Here is a 25,049-nt window from a genome sequence, read left to right on the forward strand (position 1 = left end):
CTCAGTGCAAGCGTACTTAGAATATAATGACCCCTGGGACTTTGTGTGCAGCATTAACACTAATCCAAAAAATGAAGTCAAGGCAAGATTGAAGCTCATTACATTATTTGATCCAATAACCTATTTGCACACACATATCCACAGCTAAGGAGGTCTGGAAGAAACTGGAGCAAGTTTATTACCACTATTCCGGAATCATCTAAAAGTATTAAGGATTAAGTGGACAAAATCACATCAACCACTCACAAATTAAGAAATACTAAATTTTATGTCAATGATGAATGGCTTGGAAAGATTAATCCTCGCTGGTTCAGCTGTAATATATGAACCAACAATAATGGGAACTGACAGTTTGACAGTTCAGTTATAAAAATCTGTGCTGACCTCGTAAAAACAAATCTTTTACAAGAAGTACAAGACCCAAAGAGTTCAGCATTATTCATAGGATAAAGACATGTTCAAGGATAACACACACACACACACACACACACACACACACACACACACACACACACACACACAAAACATAGTGAAGGCAATATTAAATCTGAAAAAGAAATTTTCATCGCAGGTTCTGCAGCTTTTTCACATTCGATGAATCCAGATATTTGGTACATTGACTCAAGCATCTCGATACAAGACAAATCAATACAACTGGATCTATGATGTATGAAGCCAACCAATACCCATCCTAGCTGTTGCCAGCAAGACACTGCTTACTGTAGGAAGTCTGGGAAATGTCAATTTGATCCTATCCAGGGAAGTCTACCACGTTGCAGTGCTGACCATATGGATGGCAAGGCTTGTGTGTCCATGTGAAGCTGAGGGCTATGCCAGCTGTAGCACAGTTATTTGCAGGGTTGCCGATGCTGGACAGAGTTCAGTTGATAAACCAGATGAAGTGTGACCCATCTCCCCCATATCCATTCCCATAGCCTTTCCCAATACAAAGTGTATGTGATCTGAGCCAAAGGGGGCATCGCGCATGGGAAGACGTGTCGTGAGTGGAGCCCCATGTTTACTGGGTGACCTCCCTGTGTAATTAGCCTTGCACTGCATGGGGCTCTATGGTGTCAACCTAAAATATCCCAAATTCTCGTGGGACCATAATAGAGAACACAGAAAATCAAACAACAACCAAGGGACTTGATGATACCTCAATCATCCATGGACCAGAGGGTTGGAACTGATGAATGCTGTTTCTGGAACTGGATCAGGAGACAGACCAGTCCAAGACATGGAAATCATCACTGAGAAATTGGACTATGTCAAGGTCAAAACCCTGGCTGGGGCTCAGAGTAGAAAACTATTCAAATGACAAAATGAAAAGGAAAGCAAAGAATGGCTTTCTAAACATAAATGGAGGTAACTGAAGGGTCTTGAACCTAAGACCTCAAAATAAAAAATAATTTAAAAAAAACCTGTCTTAGGTCTTAGCGTGAAAGGACTACAGTACCCCTTCCGTCTTTAAGTCAGGGAACAAAAGAATAAGGAAGGAGACTAATACTTAGACTTCTCAGTATACTCAGATCTAGAAAAGGCTGAGGCAAGAAATAGTGAAACAGACCTATAGCGCCTCAGTCTTGGTTTTTAAGATAACAGTTATCCAACAGAGATATCCACTGGTCAACATTACCCACAACGGAAGGAGCTAGATGTGAAGGAGGGTCTATGTGGACAAAGGTGCTCTGATCTTTCATCTGTGTGTGTGTGTGTGTGTGTGTGTGTGTGTGTATTGGCTTAGGGAGATGATGCCCAAGATATCTCCATGGGAGGAGTCAAAGCTGCTGGTCAAGACAGCAGCAGAACTCGTCAGTACCACAAAGATATGAAACTGGGTACAAATACTTCTTCAGTTCCAGATAGTACATGTCTTGGCAGAGGCCTGAAGGTTAATAAACGAGAATGTTGTAAAATGAAACTGGCAGGTTAAAAATGTGTGCCGGACCGAGACTCGAACTCGGGACCTTTGCCTTTCGCGGGCAAGCGCTCTACCAACTGAGCTACCCAAGCACGACTCACGCCCCGTCCTCACAGCTTTACTTCTGTCAGTACCTCGTCTCCTACCTTCCAAACTTTTCAGAAGCTCTCCTGCGAGCCTTGCAGAACTAGCACTCCTGAAAGAAAGGATACTGCAGAGACATGGCTTAGTTACAGCCTGGGGGATATTTCCAGAATGAGACTTTCACTCTGCAGCGGAGTGTGTGCCGATATGAAACTTCCTGGCAGATTAAAACTGTGTGCCGGACCGAGACTCGAACTCGGGACCTTTGCCTTTCGCGGGCAAGTGCTCTACCAATTGAGCTACCGAAGCACGACTCATGCCCGGTACTCACAGCTTTACTTCTGCCAGTACCTCGTCTCCTACCTTCCAAACTTTGCAGAAGCATTCTGGAAACATCCCCCAGGCTGTGGCTCAGCCATGTCTCCGCAGTATCCTTTCTTTCAGGAGTGCTAGCTCTGCAAGGTTCGCAGGAGAGCTTCTGCAAAGTTTGGAAGGTAGAAGACGAGGTACTGGCAGAAGTAAAGCTGTGAGGATGGGCGTGAGTCGTACTTGGGTAGCTCAGTTGGTAGAGCACTTGCCCGCGAAAGGCAAAGGTCCTGAGTTCGAGTCTCGGTCTGGCACACAGTTTTAATCTGCTAGTAAGTTTGATATCAGCGCACACTCCGCTGCAGAGTGAAAATCTCATTCTATGTTCTATCTGATGGTCAAAACCTCATGGTGGAAGTTGATGAAGAATCCAAGAGGGCAAAGCAAGAACAGGGTCTTAAACTGTATTCAGAATTCTTGCAGGTTACAGTCATGTCAGAATAATTACAGGCATCAGAAGCGACCATGGCCCAAGTTGGTGGCTGCAAGTGTTGCAGATAAACCTGCAACACCGTAAGGGGGCAACTCCTCTCCTGTGTCATATTCTGGGAAGACAGGAGTTGGATGTAGCACTGATCCGGGATACAAAGGGGCCGCATAAGGCCTTGGAGGAATGAGAGGTAAGTTGATTTATACTAGAAATCTAAAAACTCCAGAACATACATTTACGTCATGAGCAGAGTTTCATGCAGGTGATAGACTTTTGTTACAGGGACTTGGGAAGGCGGGAAACCCTCTATACTTTCAGAAAACTGTCCTCTGCATCTTCCTGGATATCGACCTGGCTTTTAGCAATACCCTTTGAACCCATGGTTAGAGCTGCAGAAAGCATGGAACTGAGATCACCATATGCAGGTAAATCAAGACCATGCTGAGTAGACAAAAGGTGGAAACCACCATGATGAATGTATTGTGATCAACACCACCAAAGAGTGTCCACAAGGAAGGGTTTTTTGTCCACTCCTGTGGAACCTAGTGGTAAATAATTGATTGAAGAGTTAAATATTAGAGGTTGCTTTTCCTAAGAAAAAGTAATACTTGGCAAATTTGCTAGTACTATTAGAACAATGGCAGAATGAGCACTGAACGTTCTGCAAAACTGGTGAAGGAAACTGCTGTAGTACTGTACACGAGGAAGCATGTGCAGGACACATACTGGAATCTCAAGATTTTCAACAAAACTCTTCCAGTATAGGGGTAAGTGAAGTATCTAGGGGCAACCCAGGAAGTATGTAACACTATCATGGACACCTCACATAAAGAATATATATTCCAATGTGAAAGGTGCTCTAATGTGCACTAGAAGGGGATGGGGTAAAAACTGAGGTCTACAAGAGTACACCACTGCAATAAGACCTCTGATAATTTATGTGGCTGCAGTACGGTGGAATAAAGCAGAACAGAAGGGGATTGATGGCCTTTGTTGTCTGGTCCCTTCAACCCCCCACAAACCAACCAACCAGAACAGAAGGTGGCTGCTACAGAACTTGGCACAACAGGTGGAATTAGCAGCACTCCCACTGCTGGGATGGAGACCATGCTGGAAGTGCCCCCATTACATCTCTGGATTACAATGGAGTCACCAGTAGAGGCATACAGGTTGAAAACTGCAAATAACTGGAAACTTTACGGACATCCAGAAACCCACACCAACATAGTGATTGTGGTAAATACAGGAATGGTCAGGAAATTCCAGCTGACTTTTCAATAACTTCCAGCTGCTTCAATAAAACATTCAAGGTAACAACTGTAGTAGGAAGCAGTGAAAGAACAAACCACGACACCATTCTGGAGTCACAGTGTGGTTTACTGATGTGCTGAAAACAGATGAAGGTGCTGGGGCTAGGGTATACGAGAATGGGGAACATCCTACAATAGAGAGAGCAGTCTCTCTAGGGAAGCTGGCCCTATATTTCAGGCACAAATATCTACTATCAGTGTGTGCGTGGAGGACAATCAACATTGTTGCTACAAGGATCATGGTCTCTACATTCACTCAGATAGCCAAGCAGCCCTGAAATCTGTGTCAGCCACTGCTATGAGGTCAAAGAACACTGGAGAACATCATAAAGCCCTTGTGAGACTAGAGGACAGCAACAGGGAAAACTTGCTGTGGGTCCCCTAGTCACTCAGAAATTAGTGGCAATGAACAAGCTGCTAGGCTGGCCAAAATACCGGGTGATCAAAAAGTCAGAATAAATCACGGAATAATGTAGATAGAGAGGTACAAATTGACACACATGCTTGGAATAATATGGGGTTCATTAGAACCAAAAAAATACAAAAGTTAAAAAAAGTCCGACAGATGGTGCCTCATCTGATCAGAATAACAATAATTAGTATAACAAAGTAAGACAAAGCAAAGATGATGTTCTCTACAGGAAATGCTCAATATGTCCACCATCATTCCTCAACAATAGCTGTAGTTGAGGCACAATGTTGTGAACAGCACTGTAAAGCATATCCGGAGTTATGGTGAGGCATTGTTGTCGGATGTTGTCTTTCAGCATCCCTATAGAGGACGGTCGATCACAATACACTTACGACTTCAGGTAAACCCAAAGCCAATAATCGCACGGACTAAGTTCTGGGGACGTGGGAGGCCAAGCCTGATGAAAGTGGCGGCTGAGCACACGATCATCACCAAATGAAGCGCGGAAGAGATCTTTCATGCATCTAACGATATGGTGTGGAGCGCCATCCTGCATAAACATCGTACGTTCCAGCAGGTGTTTATCAGCCAGGCTGGGGATGATGTGAGTCTGCTAAAATATCGGCGTACCTCTCACCCATCACGGTAGCAGTTACAAAACCAGAATCATTTCATCGAAGAAAAAAGGTCCGATAACGGTAGATGTGGTAAATCCAACCCTAGGATTTTTGGTAGCCCAAATTCTGCAGTTGTGGGCGTTGACAGACCCTTGGAGCATGAAATGAGCTTTGTCGGTCCACAACACGTTACTCAACTAATCGTCATCTTCCGCCATCTTTTGAAATGCCCACACCGCAAATGCCCTCCACTTCACTAAATTGCCAGGTAACAGTTCATGATGTCGGTGGATTTTGGACGGATAGCATCAGAGGGTACGCTTCAGTGCCAACCAAACAGTAGTGTATGGAATGCCGATGCAACGTGCGACTGCACGAGTGCTGACTTCCCTGTGCATAGACGAACCCGCTATGGTCTCCATTTCTTCCTGAACTGTCTCAGCAGCATTATGCCTTGTGCTTGGTCGGCCACTACGGGGTCTATCGTCTAAACAACCCATGGCTTCAAACTTCGAAATCACGTTTTGCTGCCCAGTGCCGTCTGTCGGACATGTGAACTTCCCCCCCCCCCCAATTAATAAAACCCCATGTCATTCCAAGCATGTTTGTCAATTTTTACCTCTCTATCTACATTATTCCGTGGTTTATTAAGTTTTCAAATTTATACTGACTTTTTGATCACCTGGTACGTATTACGACTCAATTTGTTGGACCAGAACCTGCCCTTACCATCACTAAGGTGGAAGCCCGTAAGTGTAGACTATGTGGTGGGGAGGATGAAAATCCACCACATTTAATCTTCTAATGTAAAGCATTAGAGGTGAAAAGAGACAGAATATTCGTGTTATTAATGCCTGAAGAAACTGCACCTAATAATGAATTAGTAAAGGGTCACCCACCATTCTTTACGGGTACTGATGGGCTTTACACAAATCAGGGAGTGAAACCACACAATAAACTCAATTTTGGACCTGGCAATAGGGGGCTAAGACTCTCTGTTGTTTTGACTCTCAGTACAAATAATCAGAGAATCAGTCAATGTCAATTTGATACTGAGTGGTGATAAAAACATAAGAACTCAGGTAACAGATGTATTTTGTGTACCAAAACTTGCTGCTAACCTTTTGTCAATTAGTGCTGTGGTCAGAACCAGATAACTAACAAATTTCAGGCATGATGGTTGTGATATAGGAGGAAACATTTGTATGTTCAGCAACAATGATAAATAATTTGTATTTACTGAACACACACAGAGAAGTGAATGCTAATTTAATGTGTCCTCTCAATTTAAATTCTGTTATCCTGTAGCATCGACACATGGAGCATTTGAATTTTAATGACATAAATAGATTACCAGATCATACCAAAGAAGGAGTTTGTCTCCTGCTGGTAGTAAAGAACCTGTCACATGCATGACATGTCTCAAAGCAAAGTACACCATATAGTATGCACCATAGACCTTGAAGTTGGTAGGGAGGCTTGTGTGCCTCAGCTACACAGATAGCCGTACCGTAGGTGCAACCACAATGGAGGGTTATCTGTTGAGAGGCCACACAAACGTGTGGTTCCCGAAGAGGGGCAGCAGCCTTTCCAGTAGTTGCAGGGGCACAGTCTGTATGATTGACTGATCTGGCCTTGTAACATTAACCAAAACGGCCTTGCTGTGCTGGTACAGCAAATGGCTGAAAGCAAGGGAAAACTACAGCCATAATTTTTCCTGAGGGTATGCAGCTTTACTGTATGGTTAAATGATGATGGTGTCCTCTTGGGTAAAATGTTCCGGAGGTAAAATAGTCCCCCATTCGGATCTCCAGGCGCGGACTTCTCAGGAGGACATTGGTGTCAGGAGAAACAAATCTGGGGTTCTACGTATCGGAGCATGGATTGTCAGATCCCTTAAAGGGGCAGGCAGGTTAGAAAATTTAAAAAGGGAAATGGATAGGTTACAGTTAGATATAGTAGGAATTAGTGAAGTTCAGTGGCAGGAGGAACACAACCTCTGGTCAGGTGAATACAGGGTTATAAATACAAAATTAAATAGGGGTACTGCAGGAGTAGGTTTAATTATGAATAAAAAAATAGGAGTGTGGGTAAGCTACTAAGAACAGCATAGTGAATGCATTATTGTAGCCAAGATAGGCACGAAGCCCATGTCTAACACAGCAGTAAAAGTTTATAAAGCAACTAGCTCCACGGATGATGAAGAGATTGAAGAAATATATAGTAAGGTAAAAGAAATTATTCAGATAGTGAAGTGAGGCGAAAACTTAATAGTCATGGGGAACTGGAATTTGATCGTAGGAAAGGAAGAGAAGGAAAAGTAGTAGGAGAATGTGGAATGGGCATAAGGAATGAAAGAGGAAGCCGCCTGGTAGAATTCTGCACAGAGCATAACTTAATCATAACAAACACTTGGCTTACGAATCATGACAGAATGTGGTATACATGGAAGAGGCCTCGAGACACTGGAAGGTTTCAGATAATTATATAATGGTCAGACAGAGATTTAGGAACCAGGTTTTAAACTGTACAGCATCTTCAGGGGCAGATGTGGACTCTGAACACAATCTATTGGTTATGAACTGTAGATTAAAACTAAAGAAGTGTGACAATACACACTGTCATAAACCAGCATCTGTGACACACTGATCAATGCACAATAACATTACTGAAAAGGACTGACCTGCCATTAATTAATACACCACTCGCTTTTCACAACTGCCGTGACCTGACAAGGAATATAAATTACCTTCTACCCGGACACGTGTATTACACTGGCTCATATTTACTGCCAAGTTTCTGACAGCACTGCATGCATGTTGCTAAGGAGGAAGGGTGCTGTACCCAACACACAATTTAGACTGCTTCCCATGCAAAGTACATAGTTCTGCTACTGGCATTTCAAGCAGTCAAATGGATGGGCATGTTGCAGACTAGTCTATTAAAGGAGGAAAGAGAATCTGTGCGAACAGAACATACTCAGTATATTGGGTACCTCAGGTACCTTTTTTGGGATAATCCACCCAACACAACAACTTGCAAGGCCCTCCAGTTGTTTGAATATAATCAAGATAGCTTTTAACTGTATGTGAATTTCAGCCATCTCACTAAAAGACTGGTAATGGAATTTTCAATTGGTCTCATTTTAATTAAGATGAATTCCAAAGTTACAATAAATAAAGAAATTCCTCCAGAAACACTGCTATAGGAAATCTTAAGTTTTTGATAAACACAAATAAAAATAAATATTTGGACACAAGACACAGTAATATAGAGCCGGTTAAAACAGATGTTTTCGGATGCAAACTGCAAATGACATCCAGATAATGTCTCTGTTAGTTGAAAATTTATCTCACTTTAAAGATGAGCTCAACGAATAGCATTAAAAGATTACAAACATATATAAAATATCCTAGAATTAAGGATAATTGATTTTGTAGAATTATTAGGAAAACTACAATACTGATTTTTTTGTTTCAGCTATTAACATCTTTGTTAATCAAAACCTGAGAAATGGTATCCATTCAATAAGCAGCAGGAAACTGTATTAATACTGTAACATTTTCAGTTCAAATTATAAATAATGTGTGTCTTGAAATAATCCTAGGGACCAGTTTCAGCTATCTGCTTGCATTCCAAATATGGGCTCAGATGCAAGAAACTATAAGATCATAATGTTTCAACCCATCAAGGTACATTGAAAAGTGTCAAATACAATTAATCCCATTAAGAAACCAAGTTCACAAACACTGCTCAATATTTATTCACAAACTAGAAAAAATTGAGTTATGCCTAGTAAATTTTTTGTGCTGTTCCATAAACCAGTTGTACTGATTTATTAAAAATTAGGCAAATAATTTGTTTTCTATACTTTTAATTACAGAATCTGTACCATAAGTGTTCTGGACAAATCGTAATACAACGTTGTTGTTTAAGTATTTAGTATTTGCGTCTCAAAACTTCAAAACTGACAGGTATTTTGGGATCAGGACTGGTTCAAATGCATCACTGCTAGCAACATGTCAATCACCCTGAAAGGTATAGGGGTTGGGTTGTTTAGGGGAGGAGACCAAACAGTGCGGTCATCGGTCTCATCAGATTAGGGAAGGTCAGGGAAGGAAGTCAGCCATGCTCTTCCAAAAGGAACTATCCCGGCATTTGCCTGGAGTGGTTTAGGGAAATCAGGATGCTTGGACATGGGATTGAACCATTATCCTCCTGTATGTGAGTCCAGTGTGCTAACCACTGCACCACCTCACTTGGTGAAAGCTATGGAACTCATCCACATAGCCTGATGACAAAAGTTTGTATTGGATTATTTTCACTGAGAAATACATTCAGAACTGTTGCAAGAAGAAGCCATGTTATTTGTTACACAGCTTATTTTCTATTTCCTTCCCACTACTTAATTCTATCCATATTTTGCAGCTGTGAAAGAGACTGTATTCAGTACACAATTAGTATGAATAGAAACAGCGTCAGTCTCAATTTTTTGGTGTTTTATTAAATTACACAATGCATTTTGGACCCTATGGGTCCATCATCACTAGAAAAACATCTTACACATCTTAATACATAATTGACTTCTGTTCTTGAGAGTAAGGTACAATTTAATAAAACACGAAAAAATTGCGACTGAGGACATTTTTATTCATACTACTTTCCTAACATTAGTTCATTGTTTTCCGTATGTGTTCTAACTTCACAGCTTAATTTACTTACCTGAAATTCTTCAAGCAGCTTCTTCTCAATCCATGCAATTACATGTGAAATATTTACTCTTCTTTCTCCAAACTTTGGCCGAGCGGATAGCCAAATTTTTGGGTTTTCTCTAAATCCATACCTGTTAACAGTTTGTCAGTCAAAAGCAATAAGATATATATTTCTACATCTACATTATCTTAAGAAATAATGGACAATTGCGCTCATGTGGATTTACAAGGAAGAAATTGAACACTGAAACCTAAAGTACTGTGACCAGTGTGACTGCTCGGAATGCCTTTTCTCATTAAATTATTGGATGTGATAGTGATGCTTGGTTTTCTAAATATCCTCACTTTGATTTATCCCACCCGTTCATTTCAGTTATGAACGTGATGTTCCATTATTTACCTTTCATTCCAACCACTGTGTCTCATTTTCCCTTATCACACATTCTTTACTCTGAAGGGAAACAAGTTCATTCTGATCATGTACTCCATTGCTTTCTATTTTTTATGCATAACAGTACCAACTACATGTAGCTCCCAATCTGTCAAGATATATGTAAATGTATTTACATTTACGTGTAGCTAAACAACAGAGTCAGAAACACATCTGGCTGTACAAGTGGATAGCACTATGGTATTAACGTACTTCTTGCTCTAGTTGTTGTTTAATTCTTCTATACAAAATGGAGAAAATCTTGTACATGTAGTCCAAGAGAGAAATACATCTGCAATTATCTGGATTGCCCTTATCTTTGTTTGTGTGGTGCAGATGGATTATTGCTGTGCTCTAATGTTCAGGGAAATTTCACCCAAATTTTTGGTAGAGCATCGTGTACCAGTGTCAAAATCACATCACAATCATATTTACACATTTCTGTGAAAATTTGACTTTTAATTTTTCTGCCCCTTCAGTGCAGCTTCCATCTCTTGGGCTGTGGGCGACTTTGTGCGTTCAGAGTTGATCTATAATTCAAAAGTTTATTGAAAGCTTTTGCCATAATTTCAGCATTTTCCCTGTTAATACACTCCTGGAAATTGAAATAAGAACACCGTGAATTCATTGTCCCAGGAAGGGGAAACTTTATTGACACATTCCTGGGGTCAGATACATCACATGATCACACTGACAGAACCACAGGCACATAGACACAGGCAACAGAGCATGCACAATGTCGGCACTAGTACAGTGTATATCCACCTTTCGCAGCAATGCAGGCTGCTATTCTCCCATGGAGACGATCGTAGAGATGCTGGATGTAGTCCTGTGGAACGGCTTGCCATGCCATTTCCACCTGGCGCCTCAGTTGGACCAGCGTTCGTGCTGGACGTGCAAACCGCGTGAGACGACGCTTCATCCAGTCCCAAACATGCTCAATGGGGGACAGATCCGGAGATCTTGCTGGCCAGGGTAGTTGACTTACACCTTCTAGAGCACGTTGGGTGGCACGGGATACATGCGGACGTGCATTGTCCTGTTGGAACAGCAAGTTCCCTTGCCGGTCTAGGAATGGTAGAACGATGGGTTCGATGACGGTTTGGATGTACCGTGCACTATTCAGTGTCCCCTCGACGATCACCAGTGGTGTACGGCCAGTGTAGGAGATCGCTCCCCACACCATGATGCCGGGTGTTGGCCCTGTGTGCCTCGGTCGTATGCAGTCCTGATTGTGGCGCTCACCTGCACGGCGCCAAACACGCATACGACCATCATTGGCACCAAGGCAGAAGCGACTCTCATCGCTGAAGACGACACGTCTCCATTCGTCCCTCTATTCACGCCTGTCGCGACACCACTGGAGGCGGGCTGCACGATGTTGGGGCGTGAGCGGAAGACGGCCTAACGGTGTGCGGGACCGTAGCCCAGCTTCATGGAGACGGTTGCGAATGGTCCTCGCCGATACCCCAGGAGCAACAGTGTCCCTAATTTGCTGGGAAGTGGCGGTGCGGTCCCCTACGGCACTGCGTAGGATCCTACGGTCTTGGCGTGCATCGGTGCGTCGCTGCGGTCCGGTCCCAGGTCGACGGGCACGTGCACCTTCCGCCGACCACTGGCGACAACATCGATGTACTGTGGAGACCTCACGCCCCACGTGTTGAGCAATTCGGCGGTACGTCCATCCGGCCTCCCGCATGCCCACTATACGCCCTCGCTCAAAGTCCGTCAACTGCACATACGGTTCACGTCCACGCTGTCGCGGCATGCTACCAGTGTTAAAGACTGCTATGGAGCTCCGTATGCCACGGCAAACTGGCTGACACTGACGGCGGTGGTGCACAAATGCTGCGCAGCTAGCGCCATTCGACGGCCAACACCGCGGTTCCTGGTGTGTCCGCTGTGCCGTGCGTGTGATCATTGCTTGTACAGCCCTCTCGCAGTGTCCAGAGCAAGAATGGTGGGTCTGACACACCGGTGTCAATGTGTTCTTTTTTCCATTTCCAGGAGTGTATGTGTCATTCTTCTGCCCTCACTTTTTAGCAGTAGCTTGGGATTGGGGTGTCAAGGAGAGCATTACTTCTATAATTGTCTTCCAAAGGTTTTGTCATAGTCTCTGGCATTGTATTTGTGGTAGCCTTCTTCTAGTGAGTTAATCCCATCTTTCTGATATTGTTTCTTCATTTTCCTGACAATTGGGGTGATATATTCTCTGACATTTTGAGGGTGATGGTGTTTTTGATTGTTTCATGGGATTGAAATTTTAACCATGTCTATGTCCTTCTTAACAAATTGTATCACATTCTGTAGTCCGCCAGGTACGTATCTTACATGGGTGTAAGGATGCTAAACTTTCAGCTCCTTGTTTGGGGACTTGTAGTGGTTCTTATAAACTATCTATTAATTTTGTGGTTTTCATGATTTCCCCATAACTGTCTTTTCTGATTCTTGGTGTGGGTGGTGATTCCACTTTTCTTTGTTGGTCTTTGTTTATTTCTTGTTTAGAGGTGCAAATTTAGTTTTAATAATGACTATATAGGGTTCTGAACCTGTATCGACTTCTCTTAGTGATTTAATATTGTAGATTTCTCTACGAAAGGATTTGGCTGTGCAGGCATGATCCAGCTGCCACTCCTCTGTTCAAAAGTCACAAAGTTTCCAAGTTTGTTCAGTCTCCTTTAAATTTGGAGATGATGGTGTGCTGTCCACCGAGTTCGAAAATTCTTTGGTCATTCTGGTTGGTATGTTTCTATGGAGCCCATTAGTCAATTATATCTTGGTAATTTCTTTTCTTCTTGGAGCCCATTTTTTAATTATATCTTAGTAGTTTCCTTCTTTTCCTCTCTCTCTCTCTCTCTCTCTCTCTCTCTCTCTCTCTCTCTCACACACACACACACACACACACACACACACACACACACACACACACACTCCTTAGTAGGATGTTGTAGTCTCCTAATACTACCTTAACATTGTTTTTATTTTCTTGGGTTACTGTCTGTTCACAATATTCAACATGTACCCAATATCATTCTCAATAGTATAACTGAAACCCTACTATTATTAAATCCTCTTTTACAGAATCTTTCCTCAAAGAGCCTAAATCGCAGGAGACATTGCAGATCCATGGACTTTGATTAAAAATGCTAGTTACCTGATAATCATATGCCAGAGACTTCTGTACCAGATCATAAATTTCCCTGCCATAACTACCATCTAACAATAAAACCTTCTCTGCTTTCGTAACACTTTCATTTCTAGTCTTAGCTTGCACCTTATGCTCTTACTATCAGATTGCTTCTGAACTGATATGCTTTTCTCCACAGCCTGTAAGGCTCTGAAACTATTGGAGAGATGCCTAGATTGAAACTATCAGACCTGCAGCATCTAGCATCTCCTGTACCATTCCACTGATTTTGTACAATTCACTAGGGAAATTAAATCCTGTTTGACTGCTCCAGTAGGGGGAGCAGCACTTAATTCCAAACCAAAAATGTGGTATATATACATTGAGGCACCAAAGAAACTGGTACAAGTATGCATATTCAAACACGGAACTATATAATCAGGCAAAATACAGCACCGCGGTCAGCAACACTTATATAAGACAACAAGTGTCTAGCAATGTTGTTAGATCAGTTACTGCTCCTACAATGGCAGGTTATCAAGATTTAAGTGAGTTTGAATGTGGTGTTGTAGTTAGCACACAAGTGATGGGACACAGCATCTCTCAGGCAGCGATGAAGTGGAAATTTTCCCATATGACCATTTCCCGAGTGTACCGTGAATATCAGGAATCTGGTAAAACATCCAATCTCCAACATCACTGTGACTGGAAAAATATCCTGCAAGAGCGGGACCAATGATGACTGAAGAGAATCGTTCAGTGTGACAGAAGTACAACCCTTCTGCAAATTGCTACAGATTTCAATGCTGGGCCATCAACAAATGTTAGCGTGGGAACCATTCAACAAAACATCATCAATATCAGCTTTCGGAGCCAAATTACCACTCATTTACCCTTGATGACTGCATGACACAAAGCTTTACACCTCACCTGGACCCATCAACACCAACATGGGACTGTTGATGACAGGAAACATGTTGCCTGGTCGGACAAGCCTCGTTTCAAATTGTATCGAGCGAATGGACATGTATGGGTACGGAGACAACCTCATGAATCCATGGACCCTGCTTGTCAGCAGGGGACTGTTCAAGCTGGTGGAGACACTGTAATGGCGTGGCGTGTGTGCAGTTGGAGTGATATGGGACCCCTGACATGTCTAGATAAGACTCTGACAGGTGACACATACATAAGCCATCTTGCCTGATCACCTGCATCCATTCACATCCTTTGTGCATCCCAACGGACTTGGGTAATTCCAGAAGGACAATGCAAAATCCAACACATCCAGAATTGCTACAGAATGGCTCTAGGAACACTATTCTGAATTGAAACACTTCCACTGTCAACCAAACTGCCCAGACACGAATATTATTGAGCATATCCGGGATGCCTTGCAACATGCTGTTCAGAAGAGATGTCCCCCCCACCCCCACCCCCACCCCCCCACCCTCCGCACCCTGTACTCATGGACTTACGGACAGCCCAGCAGCATTCAAGGTGTCAGTTGTCAATTCCTTCCAGCACTACTTCAAACATTAGTCGAATCCATGCCACGTCATGTTGCGAGACTTCTGCATGCTTGTGGGAGGCCTACACAATATCAGGTAGGCGTATCAGTTTCTTTAGCTCTTCAGTGTAGATGCTTATATGAGGGCAATTTTGACATATCCAGGCAGCCAATCTACATACTGCTAATGACACTGGCAATGGAAGCCATCATAGGCTCAGGTTCATCCACAGAATTTATTTGGATGAGTAACTAAGACATCTCTATTCAAAAAAAATTTTTTATGTCAGTGATAAAATTTGTAGCACCGTCAGCCAAATTAAAACTTGTAACAAAATATAGGTATATTAAAATATGGTCTCTATGTGACACATTACCGAAGGGAAATACTGCATATGGTCTAAAGCATAAAAATGTTTCAAAGGTGGCAAGTACAAAATGCAAAAGTTGTAAGGAATGGTGGAAAGTGATAAGCAATGAAAGTAAAATGAGCAACAGATTATTTTAGGCTGCATTACATAACTGGTCATTTGGAAACTATCCATCAAAATATGTTATCTGTAAGTTATGTGCTCACTTTCTGATCGGCTATATCTGCCATTTTATAATTGGATAATTATACAATACATACTGTGCTTGAAAATGGTCTGTAAGGCCAAAAGTGGCCAATCATCCAAGACTGGTAAATCTCAAAATGCCTTTCCATAAAATTCAGTTTTCATGGATAATCTCAGAGACCATGGATACAATTCAAAGACAATGAAACCCTACACAGTACTTTAATTTCACACCATAAATATAACAAAAACTGACATTATTTGGACACTCATCCTCTGTGCTACACAGAAGTCTTCTTTAATTTTTTGACAAGGACACTGCATTATATTATGACAATACACCCACATGATGGATTCTGTTTTTTCCTCGCTATGTTGCATAAACAGCAGAAGCATCACTACCTAACAGTTTTGGTTTGTGGTGAAAATTTCTCTGAATGTAGGTAAATAAAATTTTCAGCTATTTTAATAAAAGGAACTCGGAATACTGTGGTGTTTCACGTGGTCACACTTACCAGAGCCGATCAGAAGGTGGAGGCGGAATATTCAGCGTCAAAGTACCAACCAAGCCTCTAAGTTCCACAGAAAGAAGCAATCTTGTATTGGAGACCTCTTCCATGGCTTTCTTAATATATTTGTACTCTGTAGCCTAAAAATTTAACATTATTTTTATTATATGTAATAATAATAATAATAACAGTAATAAAATAATAATAATAATATAGTGTTGCCACTATAAAACTGGCCCAAAAAATATTATTAATTCTAAATTAAAAAAGCTAATCTAATCCATTAACAGTAGAAATGTGCACCCAATTGTGTCTGCCCCAATTTCTACTGGTGCTGTTGCTGCTTGGATTACATTTTATGAAATGTCGAAAATACTTATTGTGCAAGTTTTATTTTGGTCACCTTACAACAATTATTATATAATTACGACATACTAAATTTCAAGATAAATGTTAAAAGTGGCTCAAACATGATAATCAGATAGATTAGCTACCTTGAAAAATTTGTGGCAGAACATTCCGGGAAAAACTCTGAGAAAGTTTTGCATCGCTTTCTTGATTATATTACATTATTAGATTTCAACTTAACAGTTATTGGCTGAGAGACTCAAGTAATTAATGTGGATGGTAGGCAAATGGATCTGTGTGGCAGTGCTCAAAATTCCTTATCTGAAAATTAGAAACTTACCCAAACTTTTAATGTACAGCAGTGAATCAGCGATTGTACAGTACTATAGACATTGACTACTAATGTTAGCATGAATGTTAAAAAGGTAGGAGGAGAGTTCTGTTTAATAAGTGTGACAAAAAACAGGTTTCAAATTACCTGAGTAATCTACATCGAACATTCATCTCTAAGGCTGAAAATGTTGGGTATAAATGGACAAAATTTGATACTCCTTAGAGAGGTGTGTGCCAAATGAACCTACCTGCAATATCAAAGTCATGCTGTGGTTGAACAGTTACATCAGAAATTGTCTACAGGCAAAGAGAACTTCAGGGTAGATTCAGACATAGCCAATCCTTATTGAGAAACAATAACTAAATGAAACCAAAATGAATGTAAGGAGAGTTATGCATAGAATTATCAATTAATTCAAAAGTAAAATTACATTTGCTCATCTGACAGAAAATTCTCCAATTTACGTGTTGGGTTAAATTAGTAAATTATAATGGAACATATTATTATTATTATTATTATTATTATTATTATTATTATCATCTTTTCATCTGTGTGTTTCTGTAAGTGGTAGCGGGTGGACACGTGACGAGTTCTGCTGCATTGGTATTGTTCAGAAGTGTTTATTCTAACTGTGCATCAGAAAATATTAAAAACACTTATCAAGATTGAGAAGCTTATTCATTCAATCATGCTGACGATACCAGTCTGTTTATATCTCCGCGACGCGTCAAGAATCCTACATCAAAAGGGTCGAAGCTAACAAGAAGAATTCAGGCGAGCAGAGGAGGGGCGATCAGGAGCCAGTATCGTCGTACCAGTCTCCAAGCATAATAGCGGTAACAAAACGGATGTACTCAAATTTACGAATGTTAGATGTTGAATATATATATATGTAACACTGAAGGTCTGTTTATATTAGTGCCAGTTAAAGTTCTCCCAGAATTTGAGTACTTTCCAATCCTTTTTTAATAATTCTTTAAAAATTTCCCTTTTAATTATTTAAACAGCAAATTTTTATTAAGATTTCCAATATATATATCTAATTCCAAGTCCCTCCACCACTATTCAAAATAGATTGAGGCCATCTATCCAGTTCTGCACCAAAACAGAGGACAACAGAGATAAGACCAAAATATTTGATTCTGTTTTCTGAATCGCTTCTCTGAAGAAGATTATAGTGTGATAACCCCTTCTCAAATTTCCCACAAATACAAAAATGACTATTGAGATTTGTGACTGTGGGATACAGATCAATTACAATCATTGAACAGAGGGATCACAACTAGATCTGATGGGATACCTAAACAATTCTACATGTAATGCAAGTGAAAGCACTTGCACCTCTTCTAGGAATAGTCTATCATGAGTCACTGTAGAAACAAAGTTTTCCAGGTGACTGGGAAAATGAGATAGTTAGTCCTGCTTTCAAGAAGGGTCATCAAACAGATGAACAACTACATACCTATACCAACGATGTCAACTTGTTGTAGAATATGAGAACAAATCTTATGTATTATAACCTTTGTAGCAAATTTGCAACATTAAAAAAAAAATGGAGTAAAATGAAGGAAGATTGGCAAAGGATTGACATGTGGCACTGAGACTGGGGTTTGACTCTCAACATAAATGAGTGTAGCACATTGTGCATTAATAGTTGGAGAGATATATCACTGAGTGCATGATTGCCAAGCAGTCACTGTAAATAATCAAATTCAATCAATTTTGGGAGGAAGTGTACATAACAATTTAAAATGGAATGATGAGATCAAACAAAAATGTAAGAAAGGCAGACCTAGACAGAGATTCACTGGGAGAATCCTCAGGATGTAGACAATGCATGAATGAGACAGGTTAGAAAACCTCTGTTGCTTCTCAGTCTAGGACACTTACAAAATAGGACTGACAAAGGAAATAGAGAAGATACAAAGATAAGCTGCATGTTTTACTACAGGTTCATTCAGAATGTGTGAAATGATCATGGAGTTGCCCATCAAGCTCCACTGAAAAATGCTGCAAGAGAGGATTGTGTATCATGGTACGGTTTACTGTAAAATTCAGAGAATGTACATTTTGAAGAATAGTCAACCAGCAATTTGGTGCCTCCTCTAAATAGATTCAAGTTCTTATAGAGACTTAAGGGAAAGGGGGTGGGGGTGGGGGGTGGGAGGGGAGTGACAGTGGTAAATGAAGCACCTACCACTACACACTGTAAGGTTGTGACACCAGCTAATGGTCAACCAGAAAGGTTTTCCTCAGGTGTCGATGTTAGTCAGTTTTTGACTGGCTTATGATGGTAAAAAATCTGTATCTGACCCAAAGACTCGCTTCAACAGCAACTTTAAAATAGGACTTTACACAGATTTGCAGCTCTTTCAGATCAGCCATCACAAAACTGCGAACCGACAAAACCACAACAATGGGAATATGCTCATAACAACGAACCAAACTAATCTGCCCATATCCATCTGCCACACTGATTAAAGAGGGATTTATGGGAAGACATTTAGCAATACTTCAATGTACTTGTAACTAAAAGCTTTCAAATTTCAGGAACTTTTGGATATAACCCCTCACCAGCGCCATACTCGCACAATTAATTTTTCTGTATTATATATTAAGGGGTGGAATACACTTTCAGCAGCCTTTTGACCTCAGACTGAATTAAGGTATTTTTCTGCAAGTGATCAATAGACTGCGAAGCCAGGTGAGTTGTGTTTTGCGCCACATACTTGTAGACATTAGGCCTAGGAGTGGTGTAGAGTAAGTATTTCTATTACTTGATATTAATCAAGAAACTAAGTTCACTTTCAAGTGTTCCTTGAGTAACATGCTTAATGCTTTTACTGAAGCTACTGCCTGTATTTCTTCTATAATTATTATTTGGAAATTCCAAGTATTTTATTATCATAATTTATCTGATACCAGTAGCATAGTGATTGTGCCCCCAGAAAACATATGTAAAGCACTTTTTAATATCTCCAGTGCATAATCTAGATCCTCAGTTAATTAATCTTAATGTGAAATGTTGTTGATCCTTCTAGGATCAACTCTAAAGAAAACAACATTTTGCTGAGGCAAAAACTGAAATTGGAAGGAAGAAGATACACATATTTATGTTGAGGTGGTGGATACTGTACTACGTTTAACTTGAGTTCTTGAATCTTCCTCAAAATTAATGACACTTTCTCAAGTGAAACTTCCTGGCAGATTAAAACTGTGTGCCGGGCCGAGACTCGAACTCACAGTTTTAATCTGCCAGGAAGTTTCATATCAGCGCACACTCCGCTGCAGAGTGAAAATCTCATTCTGGAAACTTTCTCAAGTGCCACTGATTAATACAAATGGAACTTGTGTCATTAGAAATGTTCTTCATGACAATATAACAATGATAATGTTACACTTTCTGTGAGCCACCATAGGTTGACTGATTAAAAAAAAAATTGTAAAGTGAAAAGCTAAGAGCAGCACATCCAGCAGGTGATGTGTAAGTTGTAAGTGTAACAGAGTTGGTTACCTTCTAGAAATTGTGGCACTGCATGATAGGTTGTCTGATTTGTGCGAGGGGACCAAATAGTGAGGTCATCGATCCCAGGGGATTAGGAAAGGATGGGGAAGGCAGTCAGCTGTGCTGTTGTAACGGAATCATCCTGGCATTTGCTGAAGCGATTTAGGCAAATCACGGAAAACCTAAATCAGGATGACTAGATGCGGGTTTAAGCCGCCGTCCTCACGAATGCAAGTCCAGTGTGCTAACCACTGCACCACCTTGCTCAGTTGCACTCCATAAAAATTATTGCATCCGTCTGACAGTCATATGCTCTGCACACCAGTTAGGCCATTATGAGGACGTGTGTAAATGGTTTTCATCAACATTGAGATATTTCCTTGTATGGCCTGGGCAGTATACCATGGAACTGGACATTGTTTCCACAGCGTCTGGGGTTGCGAAACTTGCCAACAGGCAGTGTGTGTGTTGCAGCAGAGAGTGCTGTTGGCAGGGCACTATTTTGCTACAACAAGTCACATATCCTCGCAGTGCCATGAATATATCCATCTGTGCCTGTCAGCAGACTACATTCTAGTAGCATGGGATGCAAGACCAACCTGCAGAAGTGAGGCCTTATTGTGAAGTCAAGTTTTTGCAAGTGTGATGCTGTGCAGACTAACAACCATGCCCTACAGTGTTCTTCATCTACAGCCACAAGAGCTGTGGGAGAGCTGATGAGAGCGACACCGAATGCACTCGATGTGGCCAGTCTCTGGTCAACCATTGTGTAAACTGACATCAACAATTGATTTCCTTTTGTCGATTATATACATTGTACTTCTGCCATGATAATAAATAAATCACCACAACTTTAGTTGGCAACGTAAAAAAACTTAATACTACTTAGTTGTTGATGCTATCCAGTGACGTTAAATCTGTTATCTACTAGAAAATTTCTTTTTTATGACTAACACTACCATCATTGACTTTTTGTTGCATAACTTTCAATTTTTATTATACTACTGTGAGTATTGCTATTTTCCTTGATTGTGATGCTTACACATTCCCTTGGGTGACCCTCTTTTTAAATACAAATTATACATGAAATGACCATTGTTATCAAAATAATTACTATAACTGAAGTAACAATTAGTATGCTTGAAGCTAGCCCCTTAAATTTATTTTCTTTGGTTGCTGCACTGGCCTTTCTGGCCCTATAAATTTTTACTGTTTTAACAATTAAAACACAAATTGTTGATGATCTGTAATATTTATATTGTATTATGTTGGCCAAACGAGATGCCTAGCCAACCCCTAAAAGAGGAATAAGACAAACAGGAAACAAGGTAAAGCCATCAAGAACCACAGAATGAAATGTACAAGACATCTGCTACTGAAGACACAGGAGGTGAGGGAGTCAGTGGCTACTTGGAGTGTCTGGTGCCAACCTGTGAAAGTGGCCACAGGATGGTCTCCAACCATCACTGTGAGACAAGATGAAATTGTCAGGTACCAGCCTTTGTTTTAGTCAGCTACTGGCATGCAGAAATTTTCACAATAACAAAAGACACTCAAGGACACAGCTGAATAAAGGACACACCCACGGGATGCATAACACAAGGGTTGGAACTTAAATAGCGGCAACTATTCATCCACAACCGATACAAAAGAGTTACATGTTTGCACCTGTTACTGTCCTTCAAAGTAGTCACCAGCATTGTGTAGAATCTATTGCCAGCAATGTGGAATGCATAGTATACTGTTAGCAGAGCCTGTTGTGTTGATGGTGCGAATGGAGCGGTCTAAAGTTATGGTGATTCTTGTGCACTACTATGATGGTGTTATCCTAATACATTACGTTCCTGCACGGCAGACTGCCAATGCACAGTATTACTGTCTGTTTTTGGAGCATCACCTGCGACCAGCTTTGTGAAAGAAGCGGCGACTCTTTCTGTACAACCCACCCATAATTTCGCACGACAATGCTCAGGCACATACAGCGCAAGCTGTGGCTGTTCTGTTCGGACAATGGGACTGGGAAGTACTGTACCATCCACCATACCCTCAGACTTGTCCTTGTAATTTTGATTTGATTCCAAAGATGAAGGAACTACTTTGTGGCATACGCTTCACATACGCTTCAGAACTGTTCCAGAGATTCAACAGGCAGTAGACCGCTCCATTCGCACCATCAAGAGAACAGGCTCTGCTAACAGTATACTACACCTTCCACATCGCTGGCAACAGGTTCTACACAACGCTGGTGACTACTTTGAAGGACAGTAACAGGTACGAACATGTAACTCTTTTGTATCGTTGTGAATAAATAGTTGCCACTATTTAAGTTCCAACCCTCATATTTGCTAGAATCATAGGAAAAACAATCTGCCCTAACAAGCAAGTTTCTCTCAACCAAAATTTTGTCAGCAAATGTCTGGGTCTTTCAGCACAAGAAAAAAAATGAGGGTGTTATTCAACAACTTTGATCAGAAGAACAACTTGAACCAGCCAATTAGATGTTTGGACACACCCACTAAAAATTGGCAGAGCACTATGGGTGAGATCGTTCTAGTGTAGGAGTTCACTTTTAGATGTCAGACAAGAGACTCTTGACATACACTGCACACACCTCAGAAGTCACACAGTACTCTGGTTTTGAGTGTAATGATCATTAGTGGATCACAGTTAGTAGACACCTTCTTACACCCACATCTGACTGAAGCTGAAAGACGAGCAGTGCCTGCCACACTCATGCCATACCAAACACGATGTCTGCCAAATCTAGCATGTATTAGGCCAGAACAACAAGACACCCCTAAATACTCCTGTCATACTTCACTTGCCAATGTGCCATTTGTCTCTGAGTAACAATAACTAATATGTTTGATAACGAACCTGAGAAATTTTCATAATAGGATGGGCATATTATTGTTTATTATTTCAACAGTGGCGATGAAGAAACAGTAATTCTTGCTAACCACTTCACTCCCTGCTATCACTGTTTCAGGACACAATGAATGCTTGGTCATGCTCATTACTATAAACACCACATTTCCTCATCTCAAATACTGTTTCCCTCATTACCACACCTCTTTAATTTTAGAGGGAAAACCACAAGTTAAAGGAATATGCACAAGAATCACCTCATGTGTACAAAATTATGAACATGCCTAAACTATGCTTCCAGTGATGACAGTCAGGAATGCAGATCAATCTTTTTTACTTCCTGACATCTTCGGTAGTAGTGAATGGATTAAACAGCCTGAAGTAGCCTGCCCGTAAGCACGCGATGGAGCTACTAGTCACATATTCTAATGCCAGTTATTGTGCGCAAATGAAAGAAGTGAGCCATCTCTTCTATAACTGAAGTTTCATTCAATCCTCCTGTAGTAACATCACTGAATTCACATATTTCCGCTAAATTTGTGTATACGTTGCTTGGGGTTGACAGGCCGGAGAAGTGAGGTGGCAGTGGTGGCTTGTATATCCAATCTGACATCAAACAAAGTGTTAAGTATGATGAAACCTATAGACAAAAAAAGATAAATTCAAATTCACCAAAATAAGTCTACTGTGCTAGAAGTGTTTAATTAGTGTATTCTAAGAACTGCCAAGCACTCTGGTGTCCTTCCACTTAGCAGTGTACTCTCTTCAGTTTCTATATGGGAATTTCACTGTAATGGGAAAATGTACATAGACTTGGTGAGAAATGCACCATCCACAATGAACTGAGAAGATTATCTCATTCCAATATGAGCTTTTTTTTCACTATAATGCAAAACACTATGTGACACACAGCCATATCATCATACATGGTGAAGGGCAATGAAGAAACAGAGATTGTGCGGATATCAGCTTCTGGCCTCTCAGTACGACATAAAATCTATAGTCTACTCATCAAAGTCATAAGTGACATACTACACCAAATGAGAAGCACGAAAATTAAATATTAAGATCACGACACATTGATAGTGAACAGCTTAGAAACTCTACGGCAGAAAATGACTATGTATCCCATAAAAGATGGGAAAATTAATGAATTTGAAGATAAGCTCAAGATTTTCCTTGAAAACACACTCCATCACCATGTGGCCGAAAACTAAGCCACAATTTATGAGGAACAGAGATGCCCATCAGATTATTCATTAAAATCTGATGCCTGAATATCAAGAATGGCAGAAAATGCTGTAAAACAGGATAAAGCAGTTCTACACTGTGTGTACATGAGGCACACTCATCCTGTTGTGTGTAAATATATCAGTTCCACAATTCTGTGGAAGTATGGACATTAGAAAGAAAAAAAATCAGGAACTGTTTTTCAGGTTTCAGCTGATAAACTCAGTGAATTTTTTCAGCATCAGACAGTCACCATTCTGCTGCAAACCACCATCTGTCAGAGATCCAAGACTATTTATTTAATTATTTTAATTTCTCTTTTGGCTTTCTGTGGACACTTTTCAGTTTCTCACTTCTTCCACTTCCCAAGCATCCTCATAATCTGAGTTTTAGCCTTCCTTTGTCAGTTAGTTAGGTATTTTTGCTGTTTCTAAGTTTCCCGAACTCTTTGTGTGTGTCTATTATTATTCTGTAGCTGACCCTGTCCCTCATGTCTTCTGTGCATAGACACAATTCTTCTAAGTCTTTTGTAGCTTCTTTCTTTCATCCATGTTGTAAGGTTCACGTATTTCTTAGTGTGTTCTAAGATCCTTCTGGGCAATCTGCTGGAATTCATTTTATGGACATGCCAAGCCAGTCTGTTCTTCATTTTATTAGTCAACCCACTGGTCTGTGTGCACACAGCTCCTGGTTTCACCTTTACTTTCAAATGTCCCCTTGTTTTCTAGGTACAATGTCTTCCTCAGTATTTCATTCTCTGTATTTCTCTTTTCCTTGGTTTC

At 40.8% G+C, this 25,049-nt stretch overlaps 1 protein-coding gene and 1 non-coding gene across 3 annotated transcripts in view; both read right to left on the reverse strand.

Annotated features, from left to right (window-relative positions):
• Positions 1 to 25,049, reverse strand: part of LOC124802758 (testis-expressed protein 2) — a 314,369-nt gene that overhangs the window by 28,662 nt on the left and 260,658 nt on the right. For both annotated transcript variants that reach the window (XM_047263750.1, XM_047263749.1), the window contains exons 13-14: positions 15,989 to 16,122; positions 9,863 to 9,983 (exon numbers count right to left, since the gene is read on the reverse strand). In XM_047263750.1, coding sequence (XP_047119706.1) covers positions 9,863 to 9,983; positions 15,989 to 16,122 — 255 coding nt within the window. The remainder of the gene's footprint in view (positions 1 to 9,862; positions 9,984 to 15,988; positions 16,123 to 25,049) is intronic.
• Trnas-cga lies at positions 1,940 to 2,014 on the reverse strand. Its single transcript has one exon. It is a non-coding gene; the product is annotated as a tRNA-Ser (tRNA).

Source organism: Schistocerca piceifrons, chromosome 6 (assembly GCF_021461385.2).
Source record: "Schistocerca piceifrons isolate TAMUIC-IGC-003096 chromosome 6, iqSchPice1.1, whole genome shotgun sequence".
Lineage (NCBI taxonomy): Eukaryota > Metazoa > Arthropoda > Insecta > Orthoptera > Acrididae > Schistocerca > Schistocerca piceifrons.